Consider the following 12,951-nt stretch of genomic DNA (forward strand, 5'->3'; position numbering starts at 1 on the left):
CACTAGACTCAAGTCGCACTTTCTCAATGACTCAACTTGACTTGAGTCACACTTTCTCAATGACTCAACTTGACTCGAGTCACAGTCTTTTGGTGACTCAACTTGACTCGAGTCGCAGTTGTTCGGTGACTGCACTTGACTCGAGTCGCACTTTCTCAATGACTCAACTTGACTCGAGTGGCAGTAGCTCTCTGTCAGACTCAACTGGACTCGAGTCGCACAGTTTCTCAGTGACTCAACTTGACTCGAGTTGCAGTTTGTCAATGACTCAACTTGACTCGAGTCGCAGTTTGTCAATGACTCAACTTGACTCGAGTCGCAGTTTCTCAATGACTCCACTTGACTCGAGTCTCAACATTATGACTCGGGCTTGACTCGGTGATGAATTGAAAATGACTCGACTTGACTTGAGCCAAAGCTATTAAAGCGAAATTGACTTGTAACTCGGAGCCTTATGACTTGGTTACAACTGTAGACTTCACTGGTCCGTAAAATTTGTTCCAAAATTATAATGGTCCTAAATCTAAAGAGGTTGAGAAGCACTACTCCTACTTGCCACCAAAATAATTCTGGAATAATGTTCGCCGTCGCGACTTTATATTTCCCAACCTTTGAATCACATCTGGGACGGCATGCCATGTTTTCAAACGTTGCGTTTTTCGCGATTCTTCTTCAGCCTCCCACAGCAACATTGCCGTGCCGTCCGAGTTGAAAGAAGTCCGCCCTGACAAACGCACTTCAAACGTACACCGGGCCATGCGGAGGTTCTTGAGCCGAAGAAATATCAATCGACGCGAATCCGTTGTGTATTCCAATCAGGTTTGATGCGGTTTGCGGAATCGCTGTTAACTATCCAACGTGTGTTGGGATAGTGGGCCATTGAATGAAATTCCACTATCAATGCTCCTGTCATGTTCTGAGTATGCATTTCGTGCCCGAAATTCAATAATCGTGCTCATTTTCGAGCAGTCTTCATATCACATTCATTTTTTGAATACTTTTGCTGTACATTGATTTTGTGGTTTCAGTTACAGACCAAAATATTCTGAGTAGTCTTAGTTTTAGCTTCCGACAGACTTGTACAAACTATTCGATTTTTTAAAAAATGCAACTAAAACCAGAACTAATGTCCTTTAACCGGCTGGCAGGTTTTTCCCAAAAATTTTGCTTCACTTTTCAAAACTGTAAAACACGACCTCAACGGGATGCGAAACCGTCAAGTAATATATCGTTGGACTCAGAATTTCAACGCCTAACCAAATACGCCACGAAGCTTGACTAGAGCAGGGCAACAGAACGTGTATATAATTGAGAAGACAAGATATCTTGGTGTAAAAGAGGGTCAAGTTTTGGTTACTTCCTTACAGAGTCCACAATGTATACCCAGTGCGAATAAGTACGTGCTATTCACTGCGACAGAGGTATTTTCTTTCAAACAAGCCATGAGTGGCCACTTTTGCTCAGCTTATTCGATCGATATTATCAAAGCACGGTAGATCGTTTCACCATAAACACGAAGTCTGAGAGGGTCTCGTCAAGCTTCGTGGTATGGTATGTTAGGCGGTGAATTTCTGAATCCAACGATATATTACTTGTTGGTTACCCGTCCCGCTGAGGTTGTGTTTGACAGTTTAGAAAAGTGCAGCAAAATTTTTCGGAAAAACCAGTCGGTTCAAAATTTTTAACTAATAAGATTCAATTCCAAAGTAAATAACTTAATTTTTATTTTTTCGTAATCAGATCGGCTTTCCACATGAACCTCCACCAGTACAAGTTTGAATTGGAAGGGGGGGGGGGGTCAACCACACAACCAAACCCCAGGCTACGCTACTGGTAGTAGTGATGACTCTGAGCTAGCAATGGCTGCAAGAACATCACACAACAGAACCCAGGCATCATGATTCACGCCAAACGACGACATGTGTTTTCTTGTGGTTTGGCCTTCTAACATTTTTCAATTGCACAACTAGAACCAAAACTACTCACTTTTCACAATCCGCAACTAGAAATAGAAGAACTACGCAATAAAACAGTAGTTAGTTGACCGTAAATTAACTAGATTGTTACTTTGTACAAGTCTGGCTTCCAATAACACTTTTGACATGATTAAAAATAAAGTTCCAATTCTTATAATACCTCTCTACTGCAAGCAAGGCATTACCTGTTTCAAAACATAGCACTCAACAATAACAGTCTGAAAGTTGAAGCTATGTGAAACATCAATCATCATGTGTACAAGACTGCAGCAATAAGGCTTTTCAAAAATCACCTTTTTTCCAAGTTTTACTGGCTACTTGATAAAATCATTAGGTTACCTAAAAACACTGCACACCAATTTTGGCTCAATTTCAACCCATAGAAGCATTGCTATAGAAGAAATAAGCTTGGATTTTTTTGATAAAAATTAATGTATATTTTTCAAAATTTTCTGGCTACCCAATGAAATTGTTAGAGTTTTCTGAAAAATCGATACGCAAAAAATGTAACTGAATTTTGAACATCAATAAGCTTCTATGGGTTGGAATTGAGCAAAATTTGTTGTGCATCGTTTTTCTTTTGGACAACCCAACAATTTTGTAGGGTTGTTGAAAATTTCCTAGAATAATTTATATTTAATAAATCCAAACTTATCTCTTGAGCAGCAATGCTTCTATAGGTTGGAAATAAGCCAATATTGGCATGCAGCGTTTTGTTAGGCAACGTCACAATTTTATCAACTAGCTAGTAAAATTCGAAAAATAAAGTTATTTTTGAATGTAGCAAGCAACTGGTTTCCAACAAATCGCGATTGTCAATGCGTGATTCCTTTATTGAATGTAGCATTTTGTTGTAATATTATGTTTGTAAATTTCATGTGTTTAACTCAAGAGATGCTCCGTTTGTCTGCTGTTTCATGAGATGTATTCTCGGTCATATTTTCAGTTTTGAAGTCTTCTATGTGCCATTTTTTTAGCATTCCCTCGCAGTCGAAGATGTAAGTTTGTATTCGTGTCGATTTTCACAATTATTTTGCTCGTAATTTTGCGAATCGTCACTTTTTTGAGAAATGTATCTTTACGTGAACGGCCAATCCTGTGTATCTGTATAGCTGTGCCTGTTGATGGTAGAAATTTGGTGTGTATGTGCTGTGGTAGAACCGTGCGTGATCTGTCTCTGTGAGTAGAAATTGTATTTTGTCGGAAATAGTTGTGCAATTAAATAACTTTTGTTTTGCTTCAAAACAGTGGTTCTTACTAACCTGGAAACCCTTGTTCTACTCTGCAAGACTTTGGCAAACCCCACATTCTCCTAGTTACAAGAAAAAACCACGTTACACATCCAATACATTCCTATATCATAACCAATCATTTTCAATTATTTAATATCTCTAAATCCAATCCACTATAACCGTGTAATGTACATACAAATGTCTTCAATTGAAATAATGCTTTTTTCTTCTATGGAAGTGTTGATAAGATATGGGTCAATAATTTTTTGAATTTACGAAGGTGACCGAGGTATAAAAAAAGGCTGGGAACTCCTGCATTACAACATTATTTTTGCACAAAACAGAAATATTACAATGAATATTTTATGGGAATCAGTTTGACTTCCGCTGTTAGTGTCTGGTTATGTCTTGACCAAAGGTAGTCAGCAACGAATGAATACCTCTTTTCAAAGTACTTCAAGTAAATTTTGCTTGTGGTACTACTTCCTTAGGGTTGTAATTTTGAACTACAACTTCTACTTGAGTACTGATGGTGACTAGTTTGACCACCTCTGGTTTTGACCTCCGCCAACGCTCAGGGGTTTCTGTGAGTCCACGTTAAGAGCCTCTGTCTTAAAATCTCAAAGTATAACTCTGAAAATATTTTATCTTACTCAAAGAGTCAATTTCGTGACAGAGTTGTCGGGAAATCATCGAAGGCTTGCAAGATATCGTGGCTGTGCTCGAGGACCAATTGCGGCCTTTAGTACAAGCGGAATTGTCAGTCCTGGTTGATATATTACATCGGCCCGAGCTGCTATTTCCAATGGAGACTGATGCCAGGAAGGAATGTGAAAATGGAGGATTCATATCCAAGTATGTCGGACATGATTTTTGTTCTTCATGAAACATTTGCGTTTGTTATCAGCAGCGTTGGCAGCAAGTCATCTCCTGTGAATCGTTTCGAAAGTTTGACCTGAATAATCAGCTCTACGGGGCACAACCCATTCCATATTTCTCATACGCTGAGTCCGAGTCAAGTCGAGTAATTTGAGGGCAGTGACTCAATTTAGTTCATTTAGGAGACTTGACTCTAGCTTGAATCATTCATTGGTTGTATTGGGAGCGAGTCACTGCCTTGGATTGATAAGTCATTTAGAGTAGGGGCAAATTTTGATTTGGGTAAAGTCATTTAAATTCTCAGTGTCGTCGACGTAATATTTTGTGATACGATTGTTGATATACAATGTTCTTTCCAGTTCTCTACGAGTTGCTGACAATTACCCCTGACGAGTGTCAGGCAAAAATATTCGGGTTTATTTCTATATCAATATATTTTTCGATTGTATATTGAATTCTTGTGCCCTCGAAAGACCATATTAAAAACTTCAACAGAATTACAATCTTATTAATAAAGGATTGGTATTGGTGACATGGCCATATCTAGTGTGACTGAGAGTGTCAGAATGTCATGAAGTAAAATATTTGATGAAAAAATTATTTGATGAAATTATCTCCGAGTCATTCCCCCTATTTCATACATCAAGTCCCACCCAAGTCAGTTATGTCAGTGACTCGAGTCGAGTCAAGTCAAGTCATAGCTCAAGGCATCCCGACTCTGATTTTATCGGCATTTTTCAGGTTGTGTTTCTCAAGCTGGACAACTAGGGACAGCTTCTCTCAAACCCCTACTCTTTGTTACAGATTGATCCAGCACACAGAGAAGCTACTCGAGGACCGGGAGGAAAAGCTTTGCATCAAAGTCTTGCAGACTCTCAGAGAGATGATGACGGTTCATATCAGCTATGGAGATAAGGTACATGACATGATATTTTTAGTTTATTAATTAGCGCTTATGAATGTTCGAAAACGACATTTTTACGCATGCGCAGCTCAAATCGCCACGTTTGCAGATTTTAGGGTTTGATTTGAATTGATCTTGAAATCAGGGTTGTAATGAATCGTGTCGCAAATTTTTGGTGACTCGACTTGACTCGAGTCATTTTCTTAATTTTTGAAATTGACTCGACTAGAGTCAATTCATGCATTGACTCGACTTGTACCAGAAACTTGGCCATAAACTGTTTTTATATGTCTGAATGAACCTGTTAAAGTAGATGTGATTAGTGGTAGGGCAAGTAGCTAAAACCTACTTGAGTACTTCAACAAAGTAGAAGTACTTCTCTACTGACCATCTATGGTTAAGAGTGGGACAAATGAGTATATTATGAATGAAAAGGAGTTATGAAAAATGAGTTGAACTTGACTTAAACTCGAGACTGAACAGTAATTCTGTTCAAAAATAACTTCTTTCCAGATTCCGGGGATTCACAGATTAAATTGTTAGGTTGCCTAAAAAATGCTGATCACCAAATTTGGCTCGATTTCAACTGTTTGATGTCGAGGCTCACAAGTTTGAAAATTTTAAATTTGTAATCAACATTTTTTTCCAAATTGTCTGCAAAATGTCTACCAAAACGATGCAAAACCAATTTTTATGTAACTCCATAGAAGCGAAGTTTTTTGAGTTTTTCGTTCATAATTCTGAGATTACCCACCTTCGGGGCTATTTTTGCAAATCCAACATTTTCAACTGCAATAACTTCGCTCTTACCGGTTGGAAGTCCGCAAAATTGTCAAGCATCGTTCTTTTAGACAACCCAACAATTTCATGGGGTCGACAGTAGACTTCGAAATTTCCTTTTTTTAATATTTTTATTTTTTATAGTAAATTCAAAATTTTCAAACTCCCTTGCGTTCACATCTACCAGTTGGAATCCAGCCAAATTTGGTGTGCAGCGTTTGTTTTTAGGCAGCCTAACAACTTAATCCACGGAATCGGGGGGGGGGGGGAGTTTTGAACATCCCTACTGAACAGTACTGTGACTCGAGTCTCAACACTACGACTCTGACTTAAGATTGACTTGCGACTCGTATTCTTTTGAATTGGTTATAACTCTGATTGAGTAGCTAGCTACCTCTTGACACATCATCATTCAAGATACCGCACTGATGATGTGACTGAATTTCTCTCTCAGCAGACATTTGCGCGAAAAAAAACCACTATTTTTTGTGTCTGACTACTCCTTTCCCCAATTCCAGGCCTAGTTTCCACTTGATGTATCTAGTCCTGTTCTTTGTCAGTGTTTTTTCCCTTCATTTGAGTAATTGACATGCAAACGATGTTAGACTTTCAGACCCTACGTTTTTTTTTTATCTTGATTAGTAGAATCCTTTTTCTTTGATATCTGCCGCTGACATAACTTTTTAAGTTACAGAACTTCAAATATCAAATTAATAATATATTCATATTGAAATGAACCCGAATATTTTCAGCTGACACTCGTCAGGGGTAATCGTCAACAACTAGTAGAGAATTGGAAACATACTGCATTGAAATTAAGCTATCTGTATGCCTTAATTACGGTATTCAAAATTTCATGCCGGTGACATATTTTGTTTTAAGATTCTTGATATACAGTGTCCTTTTAAATACTAGTTGCTGACGATTACACCTGTTGAGTGTCACATGAAATATTCAAGCTTATATCGATATGAATATATTTTCGTGAAGTAACGTAGTTTCTGTCATTTCCCGCATTGTCCTCTGACTACAGATATGAAATCCTCAAGCTTCTGTGAAACTTGAGAATCTAACGATTCTAACTTGCGATTACTCTACGATGGCTGAAAAACGCCGGATCTAACCGTCTCAACGATTCTTTCTCTTCAGAATGTAGATGTGTACAATGACCGCATTTGGGAAGAGGTTTCTATTCTCGTTTTTGTTTCGTTGTTAATTTTTCAAATACTAACCACGGTCATGGTCTAATCCCTAACATTATTAGACAGTGGATTTGCTCAGCACAAGCATGTTTTTGTGCGATTTTGCGGGGTTGTAACGACTCGAGTCGTGACTCGACCCGAGTCAGACTCAAGTTGCAATTTTTCGGTGACCCGACTTGACTCGAGTCATTTTGAAAAAAATGAAAAATGAGTTGACTCGACTTGAGTCACTTTGTGTTATGACTCGACTTGTACTCGAGTCATTGCGCACGACTCGACCAAGTCATTTAACTTGTGATATTCTATGTGACTTGTTCAAGATTGACTCGTGACTCGGAATCTTGTGACTTGAGTTACAACCCTGCTTTTTTGTAATGGTGCCATTTTTCATGATCGTTTGTATTGCTTGTTTGGAGCGATTGAAATGTCTCTGACCGAAAATGTGGACACTAGGACCATTGAAAAGTTGCTTTTTTCTGAATTTAACTGGTTGAAAAAAGCAGTTGAAAAATTTTTTGAATTCTGTCGAGTGAAGAGAATTTTATGAGAAAAAACTCTCGGCAACATTGCGATCAGTTATTTCACCATAAAATAGTATCAAAAATAACAAAAAATACTTTGAATGCAAATTATAATATAATGTCATGATAGTCATAGTCAATTAGTCATAGCCAGCTTGTGGTGGCTGTTATACCTGTATTGTTTCTTTGGTGAAATGGAAGTGATTTTTTTTACTCTAATAACTTCCCTTCCTACCAGTTGAAATTGAGCAAAATTTTGCGTGAAACGTTTTTAGGCAACCTAACAATTGTTTTCAATTCGCTACTGAAATTTGGGAAAATAGTTACCGTAGTTTTGAACAACCTCGATGGAGACCTGTAAAGGCTTGAAGTGATGTCAAAGTTGTCTATACATCCGACGAATGTCTTGAAATATAAGAAGTTTGATGAATGTTAAGCAATAGGGCTCTTGAAAAATGACTTTTTTTCTCAAATCATAATCCAAATTTTTCGACGGCAATAACTCCGCTTCCACTGGTTGAAATTGAACCAAATTTGGTGAACATCGTTTCTATAGACAGCCTAACACTTTCATGGGTTGAACAGAAAATTTTCAATTTTTTTTGTTATTTATTTTTATATATTAAATAGAAACTTTTGAAATTTTTGAAGAGCCCTATTGAGCATGCGTCTCCTTGTATTCCACATTCAACGATTTAGTGATAAACAGTGCTATTGTAATATATGCGACTTCGCAATGATTGCAGTCCTCCAATCCAGATCGAATATTAATTTTAATGATTCGAAATTTTACGCCCCTTATTGTCAACGAGAATTATAGTTTCGATGCTATTTTGCACTGTTGGAAGACTTGAAACCCCGATTGGTCGTATCAAAAAATCCAAAAGACGTACAAGTGCAATGAAATGGGTATTGCGAAAAATTACAAATTAGCTTCAATGTAAAAGTGCATTATATTCTTTGTGGTCGCATAAAAGGTACAAATTTGAAATTTTGACATCAACCATTCTCTCATGATATTTATTTGAATGCTCAATTCTGAATTGAAACACCCGTATATGGGATTTTGCCCGGATAATATACAACAGTGCAGACTAGGAATGTCGATTTTTACATTTCTTCTTGCATGACCACCTTATTATTCCGTTGAATGCATGGAACGATGTTTCGTGTTGGCTTGTTACAAGTAGAGTTTTCACTAGAATTTGCATCAGACATGCGTTATTTCAGCAAACCGCCTTGTATTGACATTATATTTGGCTTTTCCTTATAGACAACATCTCCATTGTCTTTGAATTCACAAGTACAAATCTTGCTACATCAATTTTTGTGTGTTTGAAATATTGTTTTCGCTTTAGGAGCAAGAATTTCAACCTCGCGGGTCCAACTCAGATGATCAAAGAAGGGTATAGTTTTTACTTGATCGCTAGGTTATTATCACCACCGATATCGATGCAAAATCACATTTTGAGAGAAATATCGATGTCGATCATTAAATGTAAAAATATCAGCAATTACAATTTATAGTAGAAGTAGAAGTAACCTCGTAAATCTATTCGCTTTTAGGCTCAAAAATCCTACATTGTTTGGGCTCTAGTTTTTACATATCGTTCCGACTTACTGTCTTCTATCTGCAATCTTTTTGCGACAGGGTGAGGCGCTGCGACAAATCCTGCTGTCGAGATATTACGGCCCGAGTTATCAGCATCTGAGAGAAATGTCTCAAAAAGAAAATGGCGGCGGCTCGTCGAGGTATGTTATCGGAAGCGGAGTCGGAAAACTAGCTTTTCGGAATTAGATTAATAATAGAATGATATCAGTACTGTTCTTTCCTAATTAGATTTGAATTAGAATGATAACTACAGATATTTTTCCGAATTGCATTAGAATTGTAACTATAGCAACCCATTTGTTTTCAAATTAGATTGGAATTGGAAAGATAGCTACCCTGTTTTTTTCCAAAATCAGATCGTAATCAGAACTACTGAATTCGAAAAAACTTGAAAATTGAATTCAATTCCAACTTACGACAAAAATCAAGTTCAGTTTTAATTAGAATAAAATTATAAAATGACTTCACGTTTCGGTATTAGATTAGAATTAGAATTATATCTACAGTTTTTCCAGATTAGATTAGAATTGTAGCCATAGCTACCAATTCGTTTACAAATGAACTTATAATTATAATACCTACACATTTTTTCTAAATTAGATTAGAATTGTAGCCATAGCTGCACAGAAAGCTTGGCTTGTTTCGCACTATACACTTCTCCTATTCTGATTTGAAGATCATTTTTTTACGATTGAGTCAAATTTTTCCCCCGTCCAGCCCACTGCGTAGAACCGAACTGTCTCTGGAGCAAGTGCAGTGCCATCTAAATCGAGAAGGGGCGACAGACCTTGTTATCAGCCTGATTGTGGGGAACTACAGCGACGTGATCTTTCATGAAAGCGTGCTTCTCGGCATAGCTCTTCTCGAAGGCGGAAATCATCTGAACCAGGTACCGTCATCAAATCGAAATTGTGGTTTTTGTACGCCATCAACAGGTGAATTTGAGAATCGGCTGGTTTATGCAGTTCGCAGACATCCACTCTTGAAATTGCATTATGATGACAAAATGACTTATGACCAGGGTTGTAATGACTCGAGTCAGACTCGAGTCGCGATTTTCTGATGACTCGACTTGACTCGAGTCATTTTCTCAAAATACAGAAATGACTCGGCTCTCACTCGGGTCAATCTGTGTATTGACTTGACTTTTGGACGCGAGTCAATGCGCATGACTTGGACCAATTCATATGACTAGAGCAGTGGTTCCCAACCTTTTTCGAGGTTTTTTGCAGTGCTCGCGTACCACCTACATAATGTACGCACGACGTAGACGGTAAAAATGTTTTCACCATTTATGACGTCAAAATCACGTAATTGGCCTATGTGGGGTGTAGGGCGATTTTTACCTAAAAATTTGACGATTTTGACCAAATTTTGACTTCACGAACGCAAATTAGGTGTTTTCGGACATAAAGTTAAAATTGTACTACTTATATTAAATTTTGGTAAGGACTGTCTGTTCTTACGAAGTAGTATGGCCTGAAAAAGCCTTTTTGACTTGAAAACTGACAAATTTTGACATGAAAATACTTTTATTTTTAACGATATCTGGCCCAGCAGTTACACCACGTATTATGGAGGAGTTAATTAAAATTTGTTGTAGTACAACGAAAGATACTTTCTTGTATTCTCGGGTGGATATTGTCTGTCCTTATAAGTAGCTTGCCAAGAATGGAGAAATAGCCTACCGTTTAACAGCAGTAGTTGTTGGTTGACAACACTGAAACTGTGCGTACACTGCTGGTGACCCACCATGGTGCTTCATTCTGACAATGTTGTCACACTCATACATCACAATTATTCATCATGCGATTCTTGATAAAATATCAATGCAATGCCCAAGCAGTCTTGCTTCAGTTAGGATATTACGGTACGTTGAAAATAACACCATGTCAATTGTCAACCCATTTGTTTCGTTTGACAATTCAATCCACAACGACAATCCACGACGAGCATACAATGGGCTGCCTACAACGGTAGGCCTATAAAGTAGGCTTCAAGCTTTAGAATATCAAATCTACGATACAAACGAAATGGAGGGGTCAAAAATCTTTTGACTTAGTAAACAATTTTGACAATTTTTTGACTTAACGCTAAATTTTGTAAAAAATAGCCCTAATAATACCAAATTCTATTAAACTATGCATTATCAGCCCGGGTTGATGATATGCATGGAATTGTTTTTTCACCATTAGACAAAAAACTTCAAAAAATTTAAAATCAAACCCACCTGAACTAATAACTACCTTCGGTCAAAAAAAAACAGAATCTACTCGCGTACCACCTGGAAGACCTTCGCGTACCACTAGTGGTACGCGTACCACAGGTTGGGAACCACTGGACTAGAGTCTCAGACTGCCAAGACCAACATTTTATTTTAATTTCGAAGAATAGTTGAGTAACCACACTGTCGCTATTTCGCCTTTTGGTACTGGTACTTGAAAATGCGACCAAAAAACTGTTAAAAGTGAGGAAATTAGAAATGCTAACCTTTCGATATCACCAAATAAGTTACAAAAAGGGGTTTTGACAAGACTTTATCTCGATACTGAGCAGTCAGCGCAATGACTTGGACTCGGACTCAGACTTGAGTCATAATACCATCACTCGGACTCGACCTTATGCTTGCTGACTTGGACTCGGACTTACTCGGTGGTGAACTAAAAATGACTCGACTCGACTCGAGTAAAAACTATAAAAGTGAGATTGACTTGTGACTCGGAGCCTTGCGACTTCGTTACAACCTTGCATATGACACTGTAAATTAGGCATAATTTTCGAATATTATTTAAGTTACTATTATGCAAGGGCAATTATGAATGAAAAACTCCAATAACTTCGCTGCTGCGGCTTGGAATTGCGTCAAATTTGTTTTGCACCATTGTTGTAGTTAACTCAACAATTTCATGGGGTGACGGTAAAATTAGAGGAAAATAATTCTTAATTTTGTTTAATAAATTCAAAATTTTCAAACTCCATCATGTTTCCAGATGTCATTCGTCAGCGAGATGCAGTTGGAAAAGAACTCTGAAACGTTTTTCAAAGTCTTCCACGACAAAATGGAGGTCGCGCAGAACGAATTGAAAAACTCATCCACTGTCAACACAGGTGAAAATTTTCCGGAAAGTTTGTCTGCGCCGGTTTCTGGAATTAAAATGTTTGCAGGAGAACTCTTGACGGGCGTGTCGGAGCCGGGATTCTCTGGTATAGGTTCTCTCTCTCCTATCGCTTCCAATACGTCGGCCGCAGATTCCTACAAACAGGTTGGTCTATTGTACTTGAAGTGGTGTTGGAGTTAATTTAGAATTGCAACTACTGCTTGTACTTAAGTATAAATTCAAAGCGTCATTTTCTCGTCTGCTTGAGTAGAAATGTTAGCGCTGTACCTGCCTTTTGTTGTGACACAAACAAACGTGTTCCTTTCAGTTGTCGAATGAGATTGAATCGGAATTAAACGAAGCCACCGTTCAAATCCAAAAAGCGATTGAGAATGTGAGAAGACCTCACATGACCCCGAACGACGCTTACACAGAAGGGCAAAATGCATTGTCAGGTGGGGCTCTTTTGTGAAATGTGCTCAAGAACAATATACAATCGAATAAATAAATTGATATTGAAATGAACATGAATATTTTTTGCTGACAATCGTCAGGGGTGAACGTCAGCAACTAGTAGAGAATTGTAAAGAACATTTATATCGACAATTTCATCACCAAATATGACGTCACTGACATGAAATATTCGAATAATTGAGGCAAACTGATAGCCTAGGCTGAATGTCCTATTCGCCTATCTGTTTTTGGATTATATATGCCTGTGACGTCATACTTGGTAATGGGACTGTT

At 37.8% G+C, this 12,951-nt stretch overlaps 1 protein-coding gene across 14 annotated transcripts in view; it reads left to right on the forward strand.

Annotated features, from left to right (window-relative positions):
* LOC145440621 (inositol 1,4,5-trisphosphate-gated calcium channel ITPR1-like) overlaps window positions 1–12,951 on the forward strand; it is a 214,386-nt gene that overhangs the window by 183,351 nt on the left and 18,084 nt on the right. For 8 of the 14 annotated variants that reach the window (XM_080318283.1, XM_080318290.1, XM_080318294.1 and 5 more), the window contains 10 exons: window positions 677–819; window positions 3,885–4,063; window positions 4,892–5,003; window positions 6,921–6,956; window positions 8,853–8,900; window positions 9,146–9,246; window positions 9,824–9,995; window positions 12,097–12,214; window positions 12,272–12,369; window positions 12,533–12,659. In XM_080318283.1, coding sequence (XP_080174409.1) covers window positions 677–819; window positions 3,885–4,063; window positions 4,892–5,003; window positions 6,921–6,956; window positions 8,853–8,900; window positions 9,146–9,246; window positions 9,824–9,995; window positions 12,097–12,214; window positions 12,272–12,369; window positions 12,533–12,659 — 1,134 coding nt within the window. The remainder of the gene's footprint in view (window positions 1–676; window positions 820–3,884; window positions 4,064–4,891; window positions 5,004–6,920; window positions 6,957–8,852; window positions 8,901–9,145; window positions 9,247–9,823; window positions 9,996–12,096; window positions 12,215–12,271; window positions 12,370–12,532; window positions 12,660–12,951) is intronic. The other 6 variants (XM_080318286.1, XM_080318284.1, XM_080318291.1 and 3 more) reach the window with 3 other exon arrangements.

Source organism: Botryllus schlosseri, chromosome 6 (assembly GCF_051294905.1).
Source record: "Botryllus schlosseri isolate E-star chromosome 6, Bs_hap1, whole genome shotgun sequence".
In the NCBI taxonomy this organism is placed as follows: Eukaryota; Metazoa; Chordata; class Ascidiacea; order Stolidobranchia; family Styelidae; genus Botryllus; species Botryllus schlosseri.